The sequence below is a fragment of the Dendrobates tinctorius genome, unplaced genomic scaffold, assembly GCF_039654945.1.
Source record: "Dendrobates tinctorius isolate UK_male_01 unplaced genomic scaffold, ASM3965494v1 ptg000196l, whole genome shotgun sequence".
Classification (NCBI taxonomy): Eukaryota; Metazoa; Chordata; class Amphibia; order Anura; family Dendrobatidae; genus Dendrobates; species Dendrobates tinctorius.
Window position 1 is genome coordinate 20,058,987 of NW_027361863.1, and position 27,098 is coordinate 20,086,084.

General features: G+C 42.0%; 2 protein-coding genes across 2 annotated transcripts in view; one reads left to right on the top strand and one right to left on the bottom strand.

Annotated features, from left to right (window-relative positions):
• Nucleotides 1-27,098, top strand: part of LOC141056285 (trypsin-like) — a 390,181-nt gene that overhangs the window by 91,571 nt on the left and 271,512 nt on the right. The gene's annotated exons all lie outside the window — the stretch shown is intronic.
• Nucleotides 423-9,155, bottom strand: LOC141056273 (trypsin-3-like). The gene is made up of 5 exons (XM_073553015.1): nucleotides 9,114-9,155; nucleotides 6,752-6,914; nucleotides 5,989-6,242; nucleotides 5,692-5,828; nucleotides 423-780 (listed from the first exon to the last, which is right to left on the bottom strand). Exons 1-5 carry the CDS (start codon nucleotides 9,151-9,153, stop codon nucleotides 628-630), a joined length of 747 nt encoding a protein of 248 aa, XP_073409116.1. The 5' UTR covers nucleotides 9,154-9,155; the 3' UTR covers nucleotides 423-627.

The following is a 27,098-nucleotide window of genomic DNA, read 5'->3' on the forward strand; positions in this document are numbered from 1 at the left end:
TCTGTCAAAATCCTCCATACTGGACATATGGGCCTCTTTTTATTTAGTGATAACTTTATGGTCTTTTCTAAGAAAAAGAAATGGACCACAGGATCCTCGGGGGCGTGTCTTAAAACTGCTCAGCATAATTCATTTATCAACCACGCCCTCTTAGTAAAAGTCATAAAAATTAGCAACAACGAAAAAAACTCATGTCTGGAGCCGTATAGAAAAAAAATATTCGGGAGTGGTGGGAAAAACTGGCCGCTTTTGATGTGATCAGTGGTTATCGATCCCTTTTCAATCATTTCTCAGGTGACATTTGCCGGGTGCTTTAGAATTCCACAAATCAATGTCTTTATAGTTTATTGCTGACATACAACGTAGCAGACCCACGTTTCGAGAACATTTAGCCTAATATTATAATGAAGGAGACAACAAAGTTTCACTGATAAATTTATTTGCATCTTTTTTTCTGAACAGTTTATTCAGAGTCATTCCAACTATGTGTAAGTTTGAGACGGTGATATTTCACATACTTGGTATGGAACGAGATTTGTATGTCGAATTTTATCAGAAAATCATTTGTGTGCTATTTTAGTGATTCCTGGTTCTATGAAGATGTCTACCAATTTAGGTGGAAAATACCTAATTATTAGTCATAATGTCTTTAATCCAATATATGTAATTGCAGACTTTGGTGTAGACCCAGGGGTTGTTTCTCTGTGCGTCGCATTGATTTCCCCAGGACACAATTCCTTGCAGTTGTCCTTGGCACACAAGAGGTCCACCCTCGTCACCCTAGACAAGAGAACACAGCCTATGAATAATGCTCTTTTCGTATTCACCGGACAAGCAGGTGATACATTAATTGTATTAATTTATTGAACATTTCTTAGTTATTGTCAGATGCATCCATGTTGTTGATTCCTCCCCGCTTTGCCTTCTCCCCTCAATGAATTTCCTGTTGCATTGTTTGATCACACATATTAACACTTGCCCCACCAGACCCACAGAGAGTAACAGACACATTCTGGGCAACCCTTGACCAGCTTGTTTGTTCTCAGGAACCACATACAGTCAGATGAGCTGTACATGGCTTTAGGCTTCTGGTCACGAATAATCCTGGAAAATTAGGATGGATGCATTGCCTTCTAGTCAACTGTTATCTTCTTACAGTGCCACCAAAGTCGGAATGAAGTTTTACATAGTTCCCATTTACAGTCATATGTAAAAGTTTGGGCACCCCTATTAATGTTAACCTTTTTTCTTTATAACAATTTTGGTTTTTGCAACAGCTATTTCAGTTTCATATATCTAATAACTGATGGACTCAGTTATATTTCTGGATTCAAATGAGGTTTATTGTACTAACAGAAAATGTGCAATCTGCATTTAAACAAAATTTGACCGGTGCAAAAGTATGGGCACCCTTATCATTTTCTTGATTTGAACACCCCTAACTACTTTTTACTGACTTCATGAAGCACTAAATTGGTTTTGTAACCTCATTGAGCTTTGAACTTCATAGCCAGGTGTATCAAATCATGAGAAAAGGTATTTAAGGTGGCCACTTGCAAGTAGTTCTCCTATTTGATTCTCCTATGAAGAGTGGCATCATGCGCTCCTCAAAACAACTCTCAAATGATCTGAAAACAAAGATTATTCAACATAGCTTTTCAGGGGAAGGATACAAAAAGTTGTCTCAGAGATTTAACCAGTCAGTTTCCACTGTGAGGAACATAGTAAGGAAATGGAAGAACACAGGTACAGTTCTTGTTAAGCCCAGAAGTGGCAGGCCAAGAAAAATATCAGAAAGGCAGAGAAGAAGAATGGTGAGAACAGTCAAGGACAATCCACAGACCACCTCCAAAGACCTGCAGCATCATCTTGCTGCAGATGGTGTCACTGTGCATCGGTCAACAATACAGCGCATGCATAACGCCTTTTTGTATGACCAAACAACTCAATCTTTGTTTCATCAGTTCACAGGACCTTCTTCCAAAATGTAACTGGCTTGTCCAAATGTGCTTTTGCATACCTCAGGCGACTCTGTTTGTGGCGTGCTTGCAGAAACGGCTTCTTTCGCATCACTCTCCCATACAGCTTCTCCTTGTGCAAAGTGCGCTGTATTGTTGACCGATGCACAGTGACACCATCTGCAGCAAGATGATGCTGCAGGTCTTTGGAGGTGGTCTGTGGATTGTCCTTGACTGTTCTCACCATTCTTCTTCTCTGCCTTTCTGATATTTTTCTTGGCCTGCCACTTCTGGGCTTAACAAGAACTGTACCTGTGTTCTTCCATTTCCTTACTATGTTCCTCACAGTGGAAACTGACTGGTTAAATCTCTGAGACAACTTTTTGTATCCTTCCCCTGAAAAGCTATGTTGAATAATCTTTGTTTTCAGATCATTTGAGAGTTGTTTTGAGCAGCCCATGATGCCACTCTTCATAGGAGAATCAAATAGGAGAACTACTTGCAAGTGGCCACTTTAAATACCTTTTCTCTTGATTGGATACACCTGGCTATGAAGTTCAAAGCTCAATGAGGTTACAAAACCAATTTAGTGCTTCAGGAAATCAGTAAAAAGTAGTTAGGAGTGTTCAAATCAAGAAAATGAAAAGGGTGCCCATACTTTTGCACCGGTCAAATTTTGTTTAAATGCAGATTGCACATTTTCTGTTAGTACAATAAACCTCATTTGAATCCAGAAATATAACTGAGTCCATCAGTTATTAGATATATGAAACTGAAATACCTGTTGCAAAAACCAAAATTGTTATAAAGAAAAAAGGTTAACATTAATAGGGGTGCCCAAACTTTTACATATGACTGTATCTTAATGGGTTGTCTATAGGACAGGACAACTCCTCTCCACACTCTGGTCAAGTGATGAAGATCCCGAATGGAGATTTTTTACCTCTATTAACTCAGAAATCCCTGGCTTGGTATAAAAAAACGGAACTATATGTCCTCTCTAAGATTGTTTTATACCCTGAACTCCGATCAGCACAATAAAGCTAGATGATTATTCGATTTTCCCCTCCAGAACTTTTTGTTCGAAAGCGTACTCTTTCAGAGCTGCTTGGTTTGCCTCCATGCTTCCTTTTCCATATGAATGGGCATGTGATTACTGTAACTAATCACTAACGAGTGACTGACTGCAGCAGAGTATGACAGGCTCAGGATTAAAAAAAAAACTGTGCAGTGAGTATTATGTGTTTTTTTTAGCCTTTCTGGAATGTTTTTGAAGGAAAAATATTTGGGTGGACAACACCTCTAAGGACTCTAGAGTGATACTCCCAACATTCACATGTTTGTAGGTTACCGTAATTCACTCTTCAAAGAAGGAGGATGTAAATATGCAATTACCCCATGGCCCTGATACATCAAGACCAGAGATTTTCTTACTAGTCTTGATGAAGGGGCGTGGTGGAGTCAGACATTCCTGATTCATGAAGAGGTGAACACTTCTTTATGAATCTGGAGCATCTTACAAGTGGTGTACGCCTCTGAAACTGTGCGCTAGGGAGTGGAGTGATATTTAGGCTATGTGCACACTAGGGTGACCGGATCTCATATGGGGGGAAAAAAATGTCAGAATCTTGTCCGTCTGGACCCCACAAAACAATTCCCCTTTCCAGATATTGAGATAGCCAAAATTTGAGCTCGATCAAACGACGTTAACCCGTGCCGCTCGTCGCTCAAAGTTTGAAAAAATCCAAATTGAGGTATTTTAAGATTTAGGTATTTTGCATAGTCTGTTAGACTATAAAGAATGTGACAACAACATTGCAGAAATAGCCCTGACCAAATTTTCGAACCATTTGTGGTATTTGAATGCAGAGTTGGTGGGATTATCGTTTTTTGATCCCACCATTACAGACAATGAAAAGTTGTTAATGGCTAATAAATTGCTCAGTAGCACAGATGAACCATCAGAGCACGCTAACCTACATGAGTTGATAATTTTACATAGTTATCTAATCTATTCTAGAGCTTTTGTTAAAGTAGTTTTTGAAACGTCAGAATATAATGCTCGGCATTTGCTTACAACTTGCAGGACATATTGCTTTTGTTCTTCATCTTTTGTCAGAAGGTCGTTAAGGTCGGTTACTTCCTACCTCTTTTAATTTTTCTTTCCTAACTTTTGGATTTACAACCCTAGCGTGCTCTGATGGTTCATCTGTGCTACTGAGCAATTTATTAGCCATTAACAACTTTTCATTGTCTGTAATGGTGGGATCAAAAAACGATAATCCCACCAACTCTGCATTCAAATACCACAAATGGTTCGAAAATTTGGTCAGGGCTATTTCTGCAATGTTGTCACATTCTTTATAGTCTAACAGACTATGCAAAATACCTAAATCTTAAAAAACCTCAATTTGGATTTTTTCAAACTTTGAGCGACGAGCAGCACGGGTTAACGTCGTTTGATCGAGCTCAAATTTTGGCTATCTCAATATCTGGAAAGGGGAATCGTTTTGTGGGGTCCAGACGGACAAAATTCCGACATCGATTTTTTTGTGGTCACCCTAGTGCACACGTAGCGGAATTCCCGCGGAGATTTCCACAGAAATTCCTGAATTCCATTCCGTGGGAAATATGTGAGAGAACAGCATTTTAATTTCCGCATATTTCCCTTGGAAAAACTAGCGATTTGCAAGCATAATTAGCTTTATTGAATGCTAGCGTTTTCCAAGCGATCTGTAGCATTGCTTGGAAAACTGATTGACAGGTTGGTCACACTCGTCAAACATAGTGTTTGACGAGTGTGACCAACTTTTTACTATTGAGGCCGCCTATGCAGCGTCAGTAGTAAAAAGATCTAATGTTAAAAAAAAATAAAAAATCGTGTCTTTCTCACCTTCCGACATCCCGCGCAGCGTTCCCGATCATTGCGGTGCTGCCTGCAGGTCCCATTCCCAGTGATGCATTGCGAAATGAGCTTTGATGACGTTGCGGTCTCGCGAGACCGTAGCATCATCAAAGGAAATTTTGCAAAGCATCAGTGGGAACGGGACCTGCCAGAGCATCGCTGAGGCCTGGTGACGCTGCGAGGGACATTGAAAGGATAGAATATGATGATTTTTTTTATTTTAATTCTATTTCTTACAGGGATATGGTGCCCAGAGCCTGGAGGAGAATCTCCTCTCCTCCGGACCGTGGGTACCATCCACAACTTTTCTGCTTACTTTTCGCATGGTGGGCTTAGCCACATGCAGAAAGTAAGCAGAACATTGCATTCCTATGTGGGCCGCCAAATTAATGAGCATGCTGTGTATTTTTCCGCGATGCGATACCGCTGTGGAAAAATCCGCAGCATTAGCACAGCATTTCGAAATCCCATAGGAATGCATGGGATGCTTTTTTTTGCGTTTTCACTGCAAAATCGCCGCAAAAACGCAAAAAAACGCTACGTGTGAATCCAGCCTTATGGTATAGTGAACGATACAGCCTGTCTTGAAATAGACAAGCTATGGTATCAAACCCCTTTTCCATCCCAGCTCTGCACATATCAGTAAAGCTGGGAAAAAACTGACATGAAAATGCCAAAAGTCGCAAAAATTTGGAGCAACTCTGACTTACACCAATGTTTTGCATCTTTTCAAAGCTCTTACTCCACTTTTTGAGCATAAGAGCTTTGATGAATCAGGACCCTTGTGAACAGACCCCCACATATGGACTTAGTAGTAAGATTCCTTACCTTACAAGTAGTAAATTTACCAACACGTCCAGCGCAGAACATGTTGGGGGTAAGTCTTCCAGGGTAGTAACTGGAGCAATCTTTGCCACTTACAGTGGGGCTTTCCAAGCACTGAAGAGTGTAGGCTGGGTAATAGGCTGTGGGGTAAAGTTGAACAAATAGACATTACAGAAATAGCAGCAGTATAGATATATTTGATGGAAAGAAAGAAGACGGTGACATGACACTTTGGGGCTGATTCATTAAGACTGGCATTAAGTCCATGTTAAAAAAAACTCCATGTGAACCCTGCCTTACCATCAGAAGGTGATATGTTTCCCCATCCGGACACGAGGCAGGTAGTAGCGGTAACTGCACATAACGAGGGCAGTGACACTGTTTGGACATAAGAGTTTAATGAAATTCTTCTGGCCAGTTTGATCAGCATGATGTCATTATCCAAGGTGTGTTCATTAAAATCTGGGTGCATGAAAATGCGGAAGACGTCAATGGACTGCTCGGAACCTTCTTGAGTTGATATGTCATGTTCTCCCAGTACAACTTGAATGTTGCTGCAAATAATTAATAAAATATAGTTTTTGATACTGTTAAGTCACATATAAAAATATGGCAGATAGTAGGTCCCACAACAACTTGTGGTTGATTCTTACCCCCAACCTAATAGAACTACAACAATTGAAGTCTCCAGTGATCCGTCTTTTTTGCCCACTCCCTGGTTTATATACGGGTGTCAGCTTTAGGTATTAGCAACTTCTTCCTGTGCTCATCAACCTGAAGCCCAGAGGAGGACAAAGGGAACATTGCAGACCCCCAGATTCTTAAAATCTACACTAGCATTGTAAGATGTGTGGAGGTTATACACCCAATGAAATGCTAGAGGAGAACAATAGGCCAAAATGATCATGAGGCAAGCCGTAGTTTCCCAAATAGAATTGGAAAAAATACCAACGTCTACATTTATGGCCTTCATGCACCCGTCTGTAGCTTTTCTAATCAAGAAGATGTCAACAGATAAATGGAACAAAAGATTAATGCTTAAAAACTGGAAGGTTTAACTTACTTCTGATAACACTGTGCAGAAGTTAGAACCCATACTTCTTTAATGAGCGCCCCCCCACAATAATGTCTGCCAGCAACTCGCAGCGACACCTGGTACGGCACTGAATTCTTATAGCAGGTGTAACCATTAATGATCTTATCATCTTCACGGGGCCTGGAAAAAACTGGAGAAAAATCAATATAAATATACATTTTTCTATAAATGTCATATCTATCTCATATCCATGTATTTATCTGATGACTATCTATCTATAATTGAGAAAAACGATTTGCAGGACCATGGTCCAGTAATTACTTTAGGGTCCGTGGCTGCTGGTCCAAAGTACCTTCAGCTTATATTTTCCTTCCTTCTCCAGAGTCCTTCTGATTAGTTGATTCCCTTGATGTCATGACATAGAGATAATGTCGCAAGGGTATGCTAATCAGGAGAGGCGCTCAGGATGCAGTCAGATAATAGGAAGAATGCAGTTCTCTTCTTTGACTGCCACTGACTACCAGTGTGTTCTTTGTACCAGGACCTTACATACTGTTTTGCTCAACTCTATATCTATCTATTGTAAGAAAGTAGGAGGTCGGGTCCTGGATGCCAGGTATGTGTCATAAAGGCAGCTGGCCTTGAAGATGTAAGTTCCATGAAGTCTGTACCAGTAACACTAGGTTGCTGAAAGGGTTTTTACTTGACTGGATTTTAGGTCCAGGATTTAAGAGTAACCAAAATTTTGCTCCCACAGTCCAGTCTGGTTCTAACAGGCCTAACAACAGGCAGCTGGGTTAGCTTAGCAGTGTGTGTTGTGTTGGAGCAATAATGGTGAGCTGTCTATGATAGAGACTGAGAACTGACAGTAATACCAAGTGGGCAAAAGCATTTTTGATTTACTTTGCCTTACCCAGAGAAATCAATGCTATTCCTTTGTGCTGAAGAAAGGACTGTTTTCATTTGCAGCTGTAAAGTTTAATAAGGACAATAAACTTAATTCTGTTTTGATATAAAAAGACAATAAACTTAATTCTGTTTTGATATAAAAACCCTGATTACGCCATGCAAATAGCTTAATTCATTGAGACACACTGTATACAGTATATAAAAATTGTATACAGTCCAATAACGAATAAGCAAAGATAACATGATTTGTTTCTATATAAATAAGAGATAAATAAGAGTTGAGAAAAATTTAAATAAAATTACAATTACAGTCTATAAATAATAGGTAAATTTAAATTAAGAAACATTACAGAAGATATATTTATTACATAGAGGCGTACTGGTAAATAGAGTTGTATCTCTCTATACCAGTACAATGTGCCTGCAAAGAAGAAGAAAGTCATTTAGATATGTAGCAGGAGAAAATGCTCCTATACGCCCTTGGCTCCCTTCTAATGCTGACGTATACCATGCAAGAGATTATAGGTTGGAATACTAGAGATGACCACACACAGAAAGATGCCCCATCCACTATTCCCAAGATCCTGTGTCAGAGGAGGAGCAGAGTAGCCACAGCATCATCTAATACTGCATGACAAACTGAGATCAAAGCATTGCTGTGCTGCAGATTTGAAGTCATTATATGGTATGGTATGTGTAGACAGATTTTTGAGATTTCTAGTACAGGTTCACTGCAAAAGAAACACCTGAAAATTTCTTGACTCTTTATACAGTATTTGTTTGTATTGTAAAACTACTTTTGTTGCTGATATATACAGTGTTTTGAGCATTTTTTCCCACTTAAGGTTTTGAAAGGCAAAGGTGGGAAAAAGATGCTCCAAACTAGGCACTGTCCAATAAGAATCCTGCAAGAAATACTTCAGGAAAGAAAATATATCCTAAACTCTTAATAAACCTTTCAAAACTGCTTCAGGAAGTGAAAATGTCCTCCAAAAAAATTATTCAAAAAGTGAGCTTTTTTTGGAGTGGCTTCCACTTACAAAACTGAAGAATTCCATCTGGGAATAACGTTAGACTCCAGCAATAAAACTTTCATGTCAGTTGGTTCTATTGCATAGTTTGCACGCAAACCCCAAAATATTAGTAACTTTTTTTGTTACAGAAGGTCCTGTGGACCCTTTTTGGGTAATGTGGGTCATATGTGCTGTTTTCATGTGTATATTCATCATGTACTTTACACCACAAAACTTGCAACAAAACCTAAAAAGTATGCACCTAATTAATTAATTTGACCCTGGATCAAGACTGGTTCACCTTTCACCTTTGTTTAGGTCCCAAGATAGTGAATCTAAACTTTCCAGGTCACATTGGATCCAGGAATCAAGCTCACTGAAGGATCCACCACAAATATTTGGAATCCAATTCCATGTGCAATGTCATACCGTAAAATAAGAATATTTAATCAATTATAAAAACTTACCGCCAGCTACGAGGAAAGCGATAAACACAAGACTTTTCATTGTGGTGATGTCTAATAGTACCATCGCATATCTCCTATTTATATGATACGAGAGATTCAGGTGAAAGGTCAAGGGCACCAAATACTTTTGCTTGTTTTTGGCTTAATGAATGAATAATGAATTTATACACAGATGGCTCTGATTATTTCTTTCCCATGCGATAAATTGTACATAAGGGTGTTTATTTAAAAAAAAGAACATTTTATTGAGGGGGGAGTGGTTTTATCGTTGATGAGATATTAGAATGTGTCAAGGTCTAGATGAGGAAATCTAGTTCTGCAAATTCAAGCTGCCAAAAAGGGTTTAAAAATTACCAAAAAACTCTTCTATTCACCTTTCTTTGGCCGTTGTGCCCGGCTGCTGCCGTCGCTCCCACTCGACGTCTAGTCTTCTGATCTTCTGTGCTTTCTCCTGGTCTTCTGGCAGGAAAATGATTTGCCCTGTAAGCATTAAAGGAGATGTCAATAGTTTTTAAATCACAAGAAATAATCCCTAAAGATGAGTGAATCTTTTCAAATTTGTCACAACCATTTAATTTTCCCTCCAAATCTGATTTTCAGCCAAGGGAGTGTTAGGCGTCGGGTTCCTGCCTCTGCACTGGAGGAATCCCAACCCTTGCCTTCTGCAGTCTCCCATTCCTCTCCGGCCACAGAGGAGCCTGCTGAGCAAAGACGTCGTTCCCGGCATCTTGCTAAGTCTACTACTGTTGGCTAGGTTACTGCTGCCAATCAGGGTTTAGCTATAGTAACCTGCAATAGCCAGCAGCGAGCAGCTCCTGGGACTAAGTCCTTCTTTCGGCCCACTGAGCATGCCCGTGGGAAGTCCTCTCATTGGAGGTCTGAGGTCACATGCTCAGGTCCTATTGCTGCTCCCACTGGACCACTAGGAAGGTCCCGGAAGGACACTGCTATAAAAGAGTTGCATGGCCGCACGGCCATGCGCTAGTATAGACAAGTAATTGGTAGTGATGTGTGTGATGATGGATGCTTGTTAACCGATGAATGACTCATTATGAAACCCCTTCCCTTTGATACGCATGTTGGTAGGGTTTAGAGTCTTGAGTCAGCGCCGAGTTGTGACACTGCCTAGCGCTGCAGTGCTCACACCTCCTCACACATGCTAGCGTCAGAGTGTACCACCCTACCTTAGGCACAACACTACTGCAGGTACCACAGCATCAGTTAGAGCGGCGCTGTGTGTGTCCTGTGTGCTTTCCTTAGGCTGGTTAGTGGCATCCGCCAGAGCTGCGCTGTACACACATAGTGCGGTAAGCAACGTGCAGCTGCATCCTGTGACTTCTAACAGGGCACAGCATCCTATAAGTGTCTGTCCATGCATCACTGTGCAGTGCTCAGCGCTAGTGGGACTAGAGGGGCTCTAACCCTGTGTCCTTGGGGCAGAGCCCTGTGTCTTAGCACTAACGCTCTCCTGCCGAGTCCTGTGAGGATAAACAGGCTCTCGCACTTGTTCCAGTGGCTCAGTGAGGTAACTGAGTTCACTCCTGTACACACCGGGTCAGCGGTTAACCCGCCGGTGTCTAGTTAGTACTCTGCCATTACCAAGCAGCAGTTAACATCTCTGCACAGTGAACCCCGGGCTGCGAATGCACCTCTATACCATCTTATATTATTTGGTGTGTTCCGCTAGCCCGTAACAGGAAGTGTGCAAAAAATTATTTTTTTTTACATTATTATTATTTGTTTTAACAACATGCATATGTGTGTGGTAGACAGTTGCATTTAAATTTCTGAAATGCACAAATTTTTCTTTTGTTTTTATAATAAACATTTACAAAAAAAGGTAAAAGAAATGCAAAAAAAAGACTCACAAGCCAGGAAGCATGTTTTATGTGACACACAAGCCTTGGTTTCAGGATTTTCTATTTTTCTATTCACAAACTAAGATATCACTCCCATTTTCAATTTGCAAACGCAATGATGAATCTGGGGCCTGTATGTTTAAGTCACTGAGATAAAATGTATCCTTTGGTATTGATGATTTGTTTTCCTTCTTTGGCTTTGTTCTAAGAGAAGCCTCAAAGCAAGAGAGTAGTAGTCAAGGATTACTGTACTAGACTTAAACCCTGATTCATTATTGCCTTTGTGTGTGCTTTTTGTTTAGTTTTGTGCTGTGAGTTCATTTTCCCCTTCATTACTGAGGCCCGAGGAACTCCCTCTTCTGGTAAAGAAAGGTAGTGAGCCTGATTGTCAAACACCTAAGGCTGATGATTGTGACTGGCTGAGTGGAATTACAGACTGGATATAATGCTGCCGACGCCCTTCTGCCCTGCGGGTGATTTCTCTGTGGGATCTTGGAGACCTGTCTGAATTCTTGCTCCTCCAAAGCTAAGTTTGCTGCTCGGCCTTTTGCTTTTGTGCTTTGACTTTGTTTTTGATTTGTTTTTCTGGATTTCTGCCATTCCCTGCTGGGGTGTGCTGAATTCATTTAGCTCTGTCTTCTGAAAATACCTGAGTGCTGATTCAGTTTTTGAAGCCTAGCTGCTTCAGGGCCTTTTTCATATCAGCTGGTTGGCTTATGTCTTTGATAGGGTTTTGGCAGATTGCAGACAGCAGCCTTCCTGTCCTTTCCTATCTAGGTAGTTTTGGGGCCCCGTCTTTGCTCAGTCTTTCTTTCTGTCTGTGTTAGTATTTTCATCTTGCTTCACCGTCATTATATGTTGGAGGCTGCCTATTGCTTTTGGGTCTGCTCTGGGGCAGTTTAGATTTCCCCTTTCTTTCTTTAGGCCTATGTATTTCTCCGGCTGTGATCGAGGGGTCTAGGGCATCGTAGGAACCCCCCACGGCTACTGCTAGTTGTGTTGATAGGTTCAGGGGTCTGCAATCTGATAGTTGCCAATTTCTCTGGTTTTCTGGACTAAGCTTGTATTTCTGCTTTTGCCTCCTACGGTGACTCATTCATAACAGTTTTGTGTGTTTTGCTCCTTGTTTTGCACAATTCATCATTCTATTTGCGCATCTTTTGAAGTCTTCTTCGCCTATTTTGTTCGTTTTTTGTTTTCTGCTTTGTGGGCAGAGTTTAGAGATTCCAGATTATTTCAGCTGAGTCATCAATTTCAACTTTTTAAAAAGTCGCAAAATTTGGTGCAACTTTACTCCAGTCCAAAATCCAGACCACCGTCCTGGTTTGCTTTATGATTGCTCAAAAGTAGTTAAGAAATGTAGCCCTTTATTTAACTTTGCACAAAAGTCACAAAGTGTGTGCTCCATTTACATGAATTTGGCGCAATAAATGTCAGCAAATAACACATGATAAATTAAGAAAGTGACAAAAAAATTGCAAGCTTAGAGATCCAAAAAAACAGTATCAAGCTTCTGAAACAATGTCATGTAACAATAAATATGTTAGCTGTATTACTTTCCTTTATAAAAAGCATTTATCAAGATATTATGTGAAAATTACAGCCAAGTGTGTTAGCCATTGGTGTAATCAGGGCTTCCACCAGGAATCTCAGGGCCCCATACTGGCAAAATTTTTAAGCCCCCTTGGGACTCCACCCAAGCTCTACCTCCAACCCTCGAACCTTCCACAGTCCCACCGCCCACTCATAGAAAAACTCCATATCTGCACCATATCATCACCAATCACACATTATCAGTTTCCATCTAACACCAGATCACACATAGTCAGCAGCTTTTGTTTTGGCTAAAAGATTTTTTTTAAGCCGCCTCCAAGACAGGGTAGACTCTTTTGGCTGGGCCGTACTCTACTCTAGCCTATTAAATATCTGTTAAAATATCCAATACTCTTTTTAGGTATATTTTTATTTATGTTCTTTAAGGGAATGTTTCACATACATTTTTTTAAACGAACAATAATAGCACATATATGGGACAAATACTGTCATACCATGGCCAGACCAGATATTACCACCACATAGTGACCTATAATACCACATACAAGGGACAAATACCGCCACACTTTGACCAGACAACATTAGCACCACATAGTGACCGAAAAATACCAAATAAAAGGGACAAATACCACCACACCATGATCAGACCACAAATTACCACCACATAGTTACTGAATAATATCACATGCAGAGGATAACTATCGCCCCACCACTGCCAGACCACAAATTACAGCCTAGCATCTTCAGGGCCTTTTTCACTGTCAGTCTGTTGGCTCTTATTTTCATAGGGTTTTTCACGGATTGCAGACAGCAGCCTTCCTGTCCTTTTCTATCTAGCTAGATTGGGCCCCATCTTTGCTCAGTCTATCTTTCTGCCTGTGTTAGTGTTTTCATCTTGCTTCATCGTCATTATATGTTGGGGGCTGCCTATTGCTTTGGGGTCTGCTCTGGGGCAGTTTAGTTTTCCCCTTTCTTTCTTTAGGCCTAGCTATTTCTCCGACTGTGATCGAGGGGTCAAGGGCATCGTAGGAACCCCCCACGGCTACTGCTAGTTGTGTTGATAGGTTCAAGGGTCTGCAATCCGATAGCTGCCAACTTCTCTGGTTTTCTGGACTTAGCTAGCATTTCTGTTTTTGCCTCCTACGGTGACTCAATCATAACAGAATTACCCGCCATACCGCAGATCCTAGGGTACTCAATAGCAGGAAAGAATTGTGTTTAAAAAAAAAAAAGGTGTGCGTATATTCTTTCCTATATATCTCTGAGGCCGTAGGGGGAATTTTTTTTTTCTCTCAATGGAGATAAAGCAATTGTCTGATCGTGTGGAGCAGCTCGCTGCGGAAGTGCGGGGAATTTCCGCCTACCTTGCTCGTTCGCATGCTGTTGAACCAAAGATCCCTACACCTGATGTATTTTTTGGGGATCGATCCAAATTTTTGAGTTTCAAAAATAATTGTAAATTATTTTTTGCCTTGAAGCCTAACTCGTCAGGGAGCTCCGCGCAGCAGGTTAAAATTGTCATCTCTTTGCTGCGTGGCGATTTCCAGGATTGGGCGTTTTCTTTGAAACCAGATGATCCTATTCTGACTAATGTGAACGCATTCTTTCAAGCTTTGGGGTTGTTGTATGACAAACCTAATGCTATTGATCAGGCTGAAAAGACCCTGTTGGCATTGAACAAGGGTCGAGATTCTGCAGAGTTGTACTGTCAAAAGTTCCGAAAGTGGGCGGTCCTTACTACCTGGAATGATAATGCCTTGGCTGCTCTCTTTCAGAAGGGTTTGTCAGAAGCCGTAAAAGATACTATGGTGGGATTTCCTGTTCCCTCTGGTCTGGACGATTCTATGTCATTAGCCATTCAGGTTGATCGGCGTTTACGTGAACGCAGGATTGCACGAGAGGTGTTGCCACCGGTTGAACAGACGTCTGAACCTATGCAATGTGATAGAGTTTTGCCTAAGGCGCAACGTCAGGAGTTCAGAAGGCGTAATAAGCTGTGTTTTTTCTGTGGAGATGCCTCGCATATTATTTCTGTTTGTCCTAAACGAGAGAAACGCTTTGCACACACGTTTTCTGTTGGTGGTGTTCAACCTAAGTTTCTTCTGGCAATTACTCTGATCTGCTCCCTGTCCACATTTTCCGCCAAGGCTTTTGTGGATTCGGGAGCAGCGCTAAACCTAATGGACTTGGATTTTGCTAAACGTAGTGGATTTCCGATGACACCTCTGCAGACGCCTATCCCTTTGAGGGTGATTGATGCTACTCCTTTGGCTAAAAATAAACTTCAGTTTTGGACCCAGGTGGTCATGCGGGTCACCCCAGACCATCAAGAAAATTGCAGATTTTTGGTGTTGCATGGTCTGCATGATGCCGTTGTTCTGGGGTTTCCCTGGTTGCAAATTCATAATCCAGTTTTGGATTGGAAATCTGTGTCTGTGGTGAGTTGGGGTTGTCGGTGTACCTTTAGTGAGGCTCCGGTTTTTTCCACCTCTCCTCAGTCGCATGATGTTCCTGACTATTTGGCAGACTTTTATGATGTATTTAGTGAGAATGAGTCTGCGTCCTTGCCTCCTCATAGGAGTTATGACTGTGCAATTGAACTAAGCCCGGGGTGTAAATTTCCCAAGGGTCGGCTCTTCAATTTATCTGTACCCGAGCACGAGGCTATGCGGTCCTATATTAAGGAGGCGTTGGAGAAGGGTCATATTTGACCATCCTCTTCACCCTTAGGTGCCGGGTTTTTTTTGTGGCCAAAAAGGATGGTTCTTTAAGGCCTTGTATTGATTATCGTGCCCTCAATAAAATTACTATTAAATATCAGTATCTGTTACCCCTGATTTTGGATCTATTCTCTAGAGTTAGAGGTGCTTGCTGGTTTACCAAGCTTGACCTCAGGGGGGCGTATAATCTTATCCGCATTAAGCAGGGCGATGAATGGAAGACGGCGTTTAATACTCCGGAGGGACATTTTGAGTACCTGGTGATGCCTTTTGGGCTCACTAATGCCCCTTCTGTCTTCCAGTGCTTCATGAACGATATTTTCCGAGACTTTGTCGATAAATTTTTGATTATCTATCTGGATGATATTTTGATCTTCTCCAAGGATTGGGATTCTCATGTGGAACATATTCGGACTGTGTTCCGGATCTTGAGGGATAATTCCCTGTATGTCAAAGGATCGAAATGCCTTTTTGGAGTACAGAGGATTTCATTTTTTGGATTTATTTTGTCTCCGTCAACTATTGAAATGGACCCGGCCAAGGTACAGGCCATTTATGATTGGGTTCAGCCCACTTCTTTGAAGGCCCTCCAGAAGTTTTTGGGTTTTGCTAATTTTTATCGGAAATTTATAGCAAAATTTTCTAGTATTGCCAAGCCATTGACTGATCTGACTAAGAAGGGTGCTGATGTGTTGAATTGGTCTCCGGAGGCTGTTGCTTCCTTTCAGGAGCTGAAGCGAAGATTTACCTCCGCCCTGTTTTTGCGGCAACCTGTTGTCTCACTCCCGTTCCAGGTAGAGGTGGATGCTTCTGAGATTGGTGCAGGAGCTGTTTTGTCCCAAAAGGATCCTGTAACAGCTAAAATGAATCCCTGTGCTTTCTTTTCCCGAAAGTTCTCTCCATCTGAACGTAACTATGATGTGGGGAATCGGGAACTGTTGGCCATGAAATGGGCATTTGAGGAGTGGAGACATTGGTTGGAGGGAGCTAAACATCAAGTTGTGGTCCTCACTGACCACAAAAATTTGATTTATCTAGAGTCGGCTAAACGCTTGAACCCTAGACAAGCTAGGTGGGCCTTGTTTTTTACACGTTTTGATTTTGTGGTCTCTTTTCTTCCTGGAACTAAGAATGTCAAGGCAGACGCCCTCTCTAGGAGTTTCTTTGCTGATTCTCCTGTGGTGACCAAGCCTGCTACCATCTTAGGCGAAGGGGTAGTTCTTTCTGCCATCTCGCCCGATTTGAGACTTGCTCTGCAAGAGTTCCAGGAGGACAAACCTGAGCGTTGTCCCAGTGGAAAGTTGTATGTTCCTGACCAGTGGAAGAAGAGAGTGATGTCTGAAGTTCATTGCTCTGCATTGGCTGGTCATCCAGGTATTTTTGGTACTAGAGATCTGGTGAGTCGCTCTTTTTGGTGGCCCACCTTGTCTCATGATGTAAGGATTTTTGTGCAGTTCTGTGGGACTTGCTCCCGGTCTAAATCTTGTTCTCGTTCTAGTGGGTTGTTGATGCCTTTGCCTGTCCCCAGGAGGCCATGGACCCATATTTCAATGGATTTCATCTCTGATATGCTGGTCTCTCAAAGAATGACTGTTATTTGGGTGATTTGTGATAGGTTCTCTAAGATGGTTCATCTTGTACCACTCCCTAAGTTGCCATCTTCCTCTGAGTTGGTGCCCCTGTTTTTGCAACAGGTGGTTCGCTTACACGGGATTCCTGAGAACATTGTATCTGACAGAGGAGTTCAGTTTGTGTCTAGATTTTGGAGGACTTTCTGTTCCAAGCTGGGAATTCAGTTGTCCTTCTCCTCTGCTTTTCACCCTCAGACCAATGGGCAAACAGAGAGAACAAACCAGACCTTGGAGTCGTATTTGAGATGTTTTATTTCCGCTGATCAGGATAATCGGGTTTCATTTTTGCCCTTGGCCGAATTTGCTTTAAATAATAGAGCTAGTTCTGCCACTTTGATGTCACCTTTTTTTTGTAACTTTGGGTTTCATCCTCGATTTTCTTCAGGGCAGGTGGAGCCTTCTGCCTGCCCAGGTGTTGACACTGTGGTGGAGAGAATGCACCAGATCTGCGACCAAGTGGTGGATAAGTTATCTGTCTCCCAGGAAAAGGCCCAGCGGTTTTCCAATCGACATAGGACCATTGGTCCCCAGTTTAAGATTGGTGATATGGTGTGGTTATCATCAAAAATTATTGCTATGAAGGTGGCTTCTCCTAAGTTTAAGCCTAAATTTATTGGACCTTACAAGATTTTGGAGATTATTAATCCGGTCTCTTTCCGTTTGGCTCTTCTTGTCACATTTAAAATCCATAATGTGTTCCATAAGTCCTTGTTGAAGAGGTTTGTTGAACCAGTTGTTCCTGGGGTGGCACCTCCGGACCCTGTATTGGTTGAAGGTAACATGGAATATGAGGTAGAGAAAATACTGGATTCCCGTCTGGCTAGACGGAGACTCCAGTATTTGGTTAAGAGGAAGGGTTATGGTCAGGAGGATAATTCCTGGGTCTCTGCCTCTGATATTCATGCCAAAAGATTGGTGCGTGCCTTTCATCGGGCTCACCCTGATCGCCCTGGTGGCGTGGTTGAGGGTTCGGTGACCCCTCCTCAAGGGGGAGGTACTGTTGTGAGTTCATTTTCCCCTTTGTCACTGAGGTCTGGTGAACTCCCTATTCTTGTGAAGGAAGGTAATGAGCCTGATTATCAGGCACCTGAACCTGATGAGGATGACTGGCTGAGTGGAGTCACAGACTGGATATAAGGCTGCCGACGCCCTTCTGCCCTGCAGGTGATTTCTCTGTGGACTTCTAGGACACCAGTCTGATTCCTGCTCCTCTAAGCTATGTTTTTCTGCTTTGCCTGTTTGCATTAGTGTTTTGTTTTTGTTTTCCTTGCTTTTCTGGATTCTGCCATTCCCTGCTGGGGTGAGCTGAATCTCCTTTTGCCTGTAGCTCTGTCTTCAGAATATTCCTGTGTACTGACATAGCTTTTTTGAAGCCTAGCGTCTTCAGGGCCTTTTTCACTGTCAGTCTGTTGGCTCTTATTTTCATAGGGTTTTTCACGGATTGCAGACAGCAGCCTTCCTGTCCTTTTCTATCTAGCTAGATTGGGCCCCGTCTTTGCTCAGTCTATCTTTCTGCCTGTTTTAGTGTTTTCATCTTGCTTCACCGTCATTATATGTTGGGGGCTGCCTATTGCTTTGGGGAAAATTAAAAAAAGCCTTTATTTAGTCCATCATTAAAAATTACAATACCAAATGTAATAAAACCATGTGTAGGTTTACGCGTTTCGGATCATATTTGACCCTTAATCATATGCACTCCCTTAGCAGTATAATGCTCCCGCATAGTATACTGTAATCCCATAGTAGTGCAATGCACCTCATAGAATAATGCAGCCCCATAGTGGTATAACGCAGCCTCATAGTGGTATAATGCACCCCCATAATGGTATAATGCACTCCATAGTAGTATAATGCACCTCATAGTAAAATGCACCTCATAGTATAATGCAGCCCCATAGTATAATGCACCTCATAGTATAATGCACCTCATAGCATAATGCACTCCATAGTATAATGCACCCCATAGTATAATGCACCTCATAGTACAATGCACCTTATAGTTAAATGCACCCCCATAGTGGTATAATGCACTCCATAGTAGTACAATGCAGCCCCATAGTAGTATAATGCAACCCCATAGTAGGATAATGCACCTCATAGTATAATGCAGCCCCATAGTATAATGCACCTCATAGTATAATGCGCCCCCATAGTAAAATATTGCACCCCAATAACAGTAATGCATCCCCCATAGTAGGATAATGCATCCCATAGTGTAATGCACCCCATAGTAGGATAATGCAGCCCCATATTGTGGCTTTAAAAAAAAAGCAAAAAAGTTTCTCCTTACCTGGCTGAGGACCAGCGGTGTCCTCCCCCACGTTTCAGCTGAAGCACACAGCGTTGTTCCAGTGTATGACAGTGACATCATATGCCGGCAACGTGTGCTCTGCCATCCTGTGATTGGCTGGCGGCTGTTAACTGTTACAGTGCTGGAGGAAACTCCCGCAAGGCAACAGATTTATGAGGGCACAAGATTAGTTGAGCCTGCAGAATCCTGCTGCTGTGGTCTGCTGAGTATAATCCTGCTCGCCAGGCCCCATACACCAGTAAGGGCGGTAATGCCACGATGGCGGCCCTGCGTGTTGCAACAATGCTGATAGAGTCTTCCCCACCTCCGCACTGAGCAGCCATGGCTCACTGCAATCAGGCAGTGTTTAAATTAATATGCCTTGGAGATCGCAAGCACACAGCTCAAGAGGGTGGACAGCTATCCAGACCGAGTTTAAGCAATGACTGTCTCCACTAAACTTAGAGCCAAAGAAAGCTGTATGCAATAACGGTGTAAACCAGGTGGCAGCCCTACGCTGTGGCAACCTCACACACGTCCCTTGCATGGCTCACCTACTCCTCAACCTAGTGATGCAGCAATTTCTCCACCACTATTCCTGCCTGGAAGCACTTCTGCAGAAAGCATGGTCGCTGTGTGCTCACTTCCCACGATCGCATCCCACAGGTCAATGACTTGCATCACTACAGAAATCTTTCGGCTTACCGGTTAACCATTTGAATAGTGATGTTCCGAAATGGTGGAATTTCACACTGCACATGTTGCAGCGACTGTGTCAGCAGCGATGAGCCCTGGTGCAGTATGTCATTTTGCATAGCATGGGTCAACGCAGTCAAGACATGGTGCAAAACATGCTTGCAGAGTGGGCACAGGTGATGGCCCTCTACACCCTTCTGCACAGTTTTGAAATGACTACTAAGGTGGTTAGCGTGGACGATGCTGTCATCAGCATCACTATTCCGGTCATCCACATGCTGGAACACACTTTGAATAGTCTGCATGAGGAGGTGATGGTCTCAGAGGAATACTTGGAAGCAAAGGAGGATGGGGAGGAGACAACAATATGTCAAATTTCCGGACTGTCGTTGCACAGGCGGGTGCCATGAGAGAGTGGCTTACAGCGATCAAGGGGGGCTCATCGTACCAAACAAACTGTTAGTGAAGATGCAGGAGCCAAGGAAAAAATGGAGGAGGATGAACTGATGGATCAGCGAGAGCCAGGAGATGAAGAGAATAGTGATCCGCTATATGTTGTTCATGGTTGGTGGTAGGGTACGGCAGAAGCAACCTTGAGTGTTACTCCGCAACCAACACACCACTTGGACCTAATGAAAACACCCGACCCTTGAGCACCTTCTTGCTGCACTTTCTTCAACATGATGCCTGTTTTCTTAAGGTTAGAAATAGTGCTGACTACTCCACTCTGTTAGATTCATGGTACAAGAATAAATTTAGCTAGATGCTTCCCCCCAGAAAAGGATGTGTGCATGCTGGAGTATCGAAACACACTTGTAGACAATCTTAAGAGTAGTTTTCCCCAAGACAGCAGTGAGCCACACAGTGTGCATCCCAGCTCTAGACATCCAACCTCGGGAATGTCAAAGCATCATCGCCAAAATTAGCAGAACAGAAGCAGCAGCAGTGTGAGTGGCATAAGCAATTTTTTAGACCAGCCCGTGCAACAACAGAACAGAATACAAGTCAGACACGTTGTGAACATCTGGAGACAATGGTGCAGGAGTATCTGGAGCTCAATTTCAATGTCATAAAGTGGGGTTTTGATCCTTTTACATTTTGGTCTTTAAAATTGGAAGAGTGACCTGACCTCACCTGTCACGCCTTGGAGGTTTTGTCATGCTCGGCTGCCAGCGTTCTCTCAGAGCATGTCTTCAGCACTACATCTGGCTGTCCCCTAGAAGTGTAGACCTCCTAACTCTAATCAAAATGAACAAGTCATGGATCTGTGATTACTTTTGCACCCCAGTCGCATATTGGGCAGACTAGGCGATGGTGTCATTTTTAGTGTAATGTATTGATCTCGCTTTATTGCGGTCTGTGCCATCTTTGTGGTGTCTTCTGTGCCTGCTGTTGCTACTGCTGCTGATGTTACAAATAATTTTTTGAAATGTTTAGACTCCAAGTTGGATCTCCATCTGGTGGGTTGCCTGTAGTGGAAGCTGTGTCAGAGGCCTATTATACTGTTTCTACTCTGTGGGAATTGATGCTACTTTAGTGACGGTTATTTTTTTCAATGTGAGTCTCAAAGTTGGGTCTCCATCTGGTGGGTTGCCTGTGTAAGTAGGGTTCTCAGACAGGCAGGCCTGCACTCACTTTCAGTCAACTACCTGTGTTACTTTCCTTACATTTTTCTACCAACATTACTGTATAAAACTGATGTTTGTGCCATCTGAGTTTGGCTGGAATAAAAAAAAACATATGGAGGTGTTGCATGAGGTATCAGGTCTCCCAGCTAAGAAGGACACTGATCCCTAAACCACCTCATTGAAACTTTAATTCCAAGCTGTAAATGCTGGCTCAGACAATGCCTCATGCATGGCCCATGCCTAACTGCTGTGCCATTATAAAGTTTCTACTGTGGGTTAATTGATGTCACTTTTCATGGTGTCTGCCCCTAATTGAGCTTTCTGGGTAGCTTTTTGCCCACCCTCCCCCGAAGGTGTTGTCTATGCATTTCATTTTGCTTCCCACTGAATTCAATGATGTTCGTATATGTTAGACTAACCGTTCGGTGAACTGTTCGGCGAACATCGGTCTGTTCGGCAAATCCTAATCGAACCGTACCTTGAAAGGTTTGCTCATCTCTAGTTGTAACCAGCTTTGAAACAATAATAGGTCTCAATTGGTCCAGCAAAAGGTTAACCTAGTTGTGGGCCGCTTGCCACTTGTTCCATTTGCCACTATGATCTGTTTCTTATTGGATTGTTCATTATAAGTGAATCAATTCATAGTGAATCGAATTTGCTACAAATTTCCCCAAGATTTTGGATTCTAGTGAATGTGAAATTAAAGTTTTGCTTGATTTGTGTAAATCAAATCTCACACATCAGTTTTGGATCAGTTTTGCTGGATTCTCTTGAGGGACAGAAATCAATAACTTGCGTTGTGCCTAATAAGAAGCCTTGTCAATGCCAGAAGAGTCAAAGACCGAAGGAAACTAATAAACGATTGGGCGGGAGGCTGGGATGGCAAGATCAGGGAGGAGTGGGTCTAGGACAGGTGAATATAATTTTTTAATCCCTTCCTCTACACTATTATGCTTTGAGGGTCTGAAAAGACCCCAGAGCATAATAACATCATTATGGATACTTCTGATTCTAACCGATCTTTATTTGACTGAATGTAATCTTACAGCCATTTTGTGCAAATCAGCCAAATATGAATTTCATAAAAGTTCGTTCATCTTTATTAAAAACATGTTACAACTTATTGTTGTTATTTTTCGAAGACTGGAAGAAGTTTGTAAGCCATGGTCTATAGCTTGATGTAAGGAGAACGATTGGCTCCACTGATATCTATGGCACTGAGAGACAGGGGAAAGGACCGCTGAGAGAACTTACCGGTGGATGAGGAGAAGTATTACTGAGGCTGTGGAATATGTTTTCTGTTCACTAAGACATCTCCTGGACTCATGACATTTTGGAAGTACCTTTATTAGTCTGTAGACAGTTTTTTATTTGACGCAGAGAGCAATGTATCTTGTTTTAAACAATATGTTCTACCATTAAAGCTGATCATATTACCACTTTGGAGGTCAATATTTTAGAATGGGCTGATAATTTGCTTTTTAGAGGATTTAGGAAGGCAGCTTGTGAAGAAGTTTGGTAACTAACTCATGGAAAAAAATACTACATTAATAACCTTCCTCTAGTGTTAGGGTCGTGACCGACCCATTTTAGGTTTTAAATGCATACAAATTCTACATACATTTGTTTAATGCATCAAGACTTTTTGACTTTTTCAGGAACTTATTTTTAAACAAAATACAATAAAATAAAACTATTTTACTAAATTGTAGAATGATCTTATTAAAATTATAACATTTGTGTTGTTGGGGTCAATTTCAACCCAGGTCTAATATAAGAGTAAAAAAACAATAATAAGTCCCAAAACTGAACTCATAAACACAATATAAACCAACAGCCCACAGCCAGCTCTACCTCCAACAACTTGAGTTAGGGACATGTCCAGGCATGTATGGCCAAATCAGCTTAGAGTTGGTACTTTGCAGAGTATACATCTCCAGTTTACACATGCAACAATGAGGAGAAGATTTGATGTAAGCCAAATTCTGGATTATATTTTAGATGAATCAGAGGACACACAGCAGCAAACTGATACAGATGAACAGGTTTCTGAGGAGAAAGATGATGTGGAGTATCAACCGGAAGACACAGACAGTTCTGATCAGTCTGATGAGGAGGTCACTGGTGCTGAAGCTGCTCCCGCTGAAAGATTCAAATCCAAAAGTGGCAAGATCAGTTGGAGCTCAGTACCTCCAGATGTACATGGCAGGGCAGATGCTGCAAATGTCATAAAAATGACCCCTGGGATCACAAGGTTTGCTGTGTCAAGAGTAAGTGACATCAAGACATGTTTTGATCTGTTTATGCCATTGTCAATAAAAAAAAGTCATTATTGCTATGACAAACCTTGAAGGAAAAAAAGTCCATGGCAACATGTGGAATGACCTTCATGATGATGTCCTGGATGCCTACATTGGTGTTCTTCTCCTTGCTGGAGTGTACAAATCCTGCAATGAGGCCACTGATAGTCTCTCGGACGCATCGACAGGCAGGAATATTTTCCGGGCAGCAATGTCACTTCAAAAGTTTCAAATGATATCAAGAGTCCTCAGATTTGACAACAGAGACACCAGAACAAAATCTGACAAACTTGCTCCCATCAGGGATGTTTGGGAGAAATAGGAGCAGCTCCTTGCACTGATGTTCAACCCAGGGCCAGAGGTGACAGTAGACGAACGTTTTCTCCCTTTCCACGGAAAATGCCCCTTCTGGCAATACATGCCAAGTAATCCAGGCAAATACGGCATAAAAATCTGGGCAGCCTGTGATGCAAAAACTAGCTATGCATGGAATCTACAGATTTATACAGGCAAGTCTGCAATCGGCATCCCTGAAAAAAACAAGGAAAATGTGTAGTCCTCGATATGACTACTGGACTGCAGGGTCACAATTTTTTTACCAGCTATGACCTTGGACAAGAACTTCTCAGGAGGAAAATCACCATGGTGGGCACAGTGAAAAAAAACAAACCTGAGCTGCCCGCTGAATTGTTGCAGATGAAGGACAGGGCTCCACTTTCCTCAAAGTTTGTTTTTACAGACACCACCACTGCTGTTTCATACTGCCCAAAAAAACGACGGAATGTGGTACTGATGTCCACACTTCACAAAGATGCAGCTGTGTCATCAGGAAGTGACAAAAAGCCCAGAATCATCCTGGACTATAACAAAAACAAAGGAGGAGTGGACAACCTGGACAAGCTGACTGCCACCTACACTTGCCAGCGAATGACTAGGAGATGGCCAATGGTTGTATTTTACAACACCCTTGATGTGTCAGCATGCAATTCACTTGTGTTGTGGACCCACATTCACCAAGGATGGAATTCAAAGAAAAAAAAGAAGCGGAGGATGTTTCTTGAGGAACTAGGAAGATCCCTTGTCAAGGCGCACATTGACCAAAGGGAATGAGTGCCCCGAGACCCAGCCGCTGCAGCCTTGGTCCGACAACTCCAGAGCTCAACAAGTGCTTCGTCCACACCCACAGCAACACAAAGAGCATCATCACCAGCATCCTCCTCAACCAGGCCTGCCTCAACATCAACCACAACAGCCACAACCCCAGTGAGACCACCTGATTCTAAAAGAAAGAGGTGTCAGGTCTGCCCTAGCAATAAGGACAGAAAGACAAACACATCGTGCTTCGCCTGCAAAAAATACCTCTGCAAAGAACACACAAAAAGTGTTACTTTTTGCCACACATGCATTTAAATACTAATGCATCTAAAAGCTAGTACTTGATTTCTGGTGATTTGATTTGCTTGATTGATTGTTGTTTGTTTGTTTGACCTAGAAAAGCTACTTTTTATTATTATTGCTATTAATGTTAATATAATTTTCATCTTTTATTTGTATTAAAGTTCTATAAAAACAAAAAAATCTGTTTTTTGCATTTTTCATAAAGTTGTTAGATATGGGTCAAAATTGACCTGTAAGGCTAGTTTCACACTTGCTTTTTTTTGCAGCGCGTTTTTCCCGCAAAAAAACGCATTGAAAAAACGCATACAAAAGCATACAACTGCTGCGTTTTTTTCAAGCATTTTTATGAGCATGCATGAAAAAAACGCAGCGTTTTTATGCGTTTGTATGCGTTTTTAGTGCGTTTTTACCGCGTTTGCGTTTTTTTCCAACATTAGGTGGCCCCTCACACTAACCCAAACCATGACTTTACTAACCCTAACCCTGACCCTAACCCTAACCCTGACCCTAACCCTAACCCTAACCCTAACCCTGACCCTAACCCTAACCCTGACCCTAACCCTTAACAAAACCATACTTAACCCTAACCCTGACCCTAACCCTAACCCTGACCATAACCCTAACCCTAACCCTGACCCTAACCCTAACCCTAACCCTAACCCTGACCCTAACCCTTAACCAAACCATACTTAACCCTAATCCTGACCCTAACCCTGACCCTAACCCTTAACAAAACCATACTTAACCCTAACCCTGACCCTAACCCTAACCCTGACCCTAACCCTAACCCTAACCCTGACCCTAACCCTAACCCTAACCCTAACCCTGACCCTAACCCTTAACCAAACCATACTTAACCCTAATCCTGACCCTAACCCTGACCCTAACCCTTAACAAAACCATACTTAACCCTAATCCTGACCCTAACCCTGACCCTAACCCTTAACCAAACCATACTTAACCCTAACCCTGACCCAAACCCCAACCCTAACCCTGACCCTGACCCTAAACCTAACCCTAAACCCCCTTAACTAACCCTAACTCTAACCCAAACCCCTAAATTCCATGGTTAAAAAAAAAACGCATATGCAAAAAAATGCATACATGAGCATGCCAGTGCGCACATATGCGCATCCATAGGCTATAATGGCCATTTTTAGCGCAAAACGTGCGCATATGTGCGCATGCGCTTTTTTGCAGGGCCAAAAAATGCAACATGCTGCGTCTGGAAAATACAAACGCACACCCCAAAAAAACGCAGCGCATGAAAATCGCATACATGCGCTTACAAGCGCGCAGGTATGCGCACCCATGTTAAATATAGGGGAAAAAACGCATGCGCACATATGCGTTTTTTTCCAGCGCTAAAAAACGCAAATGTGAAACCAGCCTAACACCATAGATGTTACTAGAGTTAATAAAATAATATATATATGTATTTTTTTTTACATTTAAGAAATGTGTTCTAAAACCCTTCAGTAATAGTCAGGTAATATAACAAACTTTTTTAAGTTTATATTATTCTCTTGAGGTTCATTTGACAATATTTTTATATTGAAAATGAAGGGTATGCTCTCAAATGAAAGGCCCAGGGGCCACAACAAAAATATTAAAATCAATCCTTCCATGGATGAGAAACCCTAACAAGGTAACTAAGAGGTAAGAAACAAATTGGATCATAAATAACTGTTTTTAGGGTATCCTAGGGGTGATTTAAGACACGGGTCAAAACCGACCTGTTAACATAAGAAAGAGTAACAGAAAGCTAACACTAGAGGAAGGGTAAAGTTATGTAAACTAGATGGAAAAGCCAAAACAATTGAAGCCGTGACTTGTTTTACATTTTTATTGATTATTTTGCTGCTACAATGTCGTGAAAGACCAAGTGTTAGCAAAATAAAGTAGATGT

Coding starts and splice junctions, on each gene's coding strand:
- LOC141056273 (XM_073553015.1), bottom strand. CDS start 9,153: ATGAAAAGTCTTGTGTTTATCGCTTTCCTCGTAGCTGGCG. Junction 6,243..6,751: donor TCTGCACAGTGTTATCAGAA/GTAAGTTAAACC, acceptor AATTATTTGCAG/CAACATTCAAGTTGTACTGG. Junction 5,829..5,988: donor AAACATATCACCTTCTGATG/GTAAGGCAGGGT, acceptor TTTACCCCACAG/CCTATTACCCAGCCTACACT.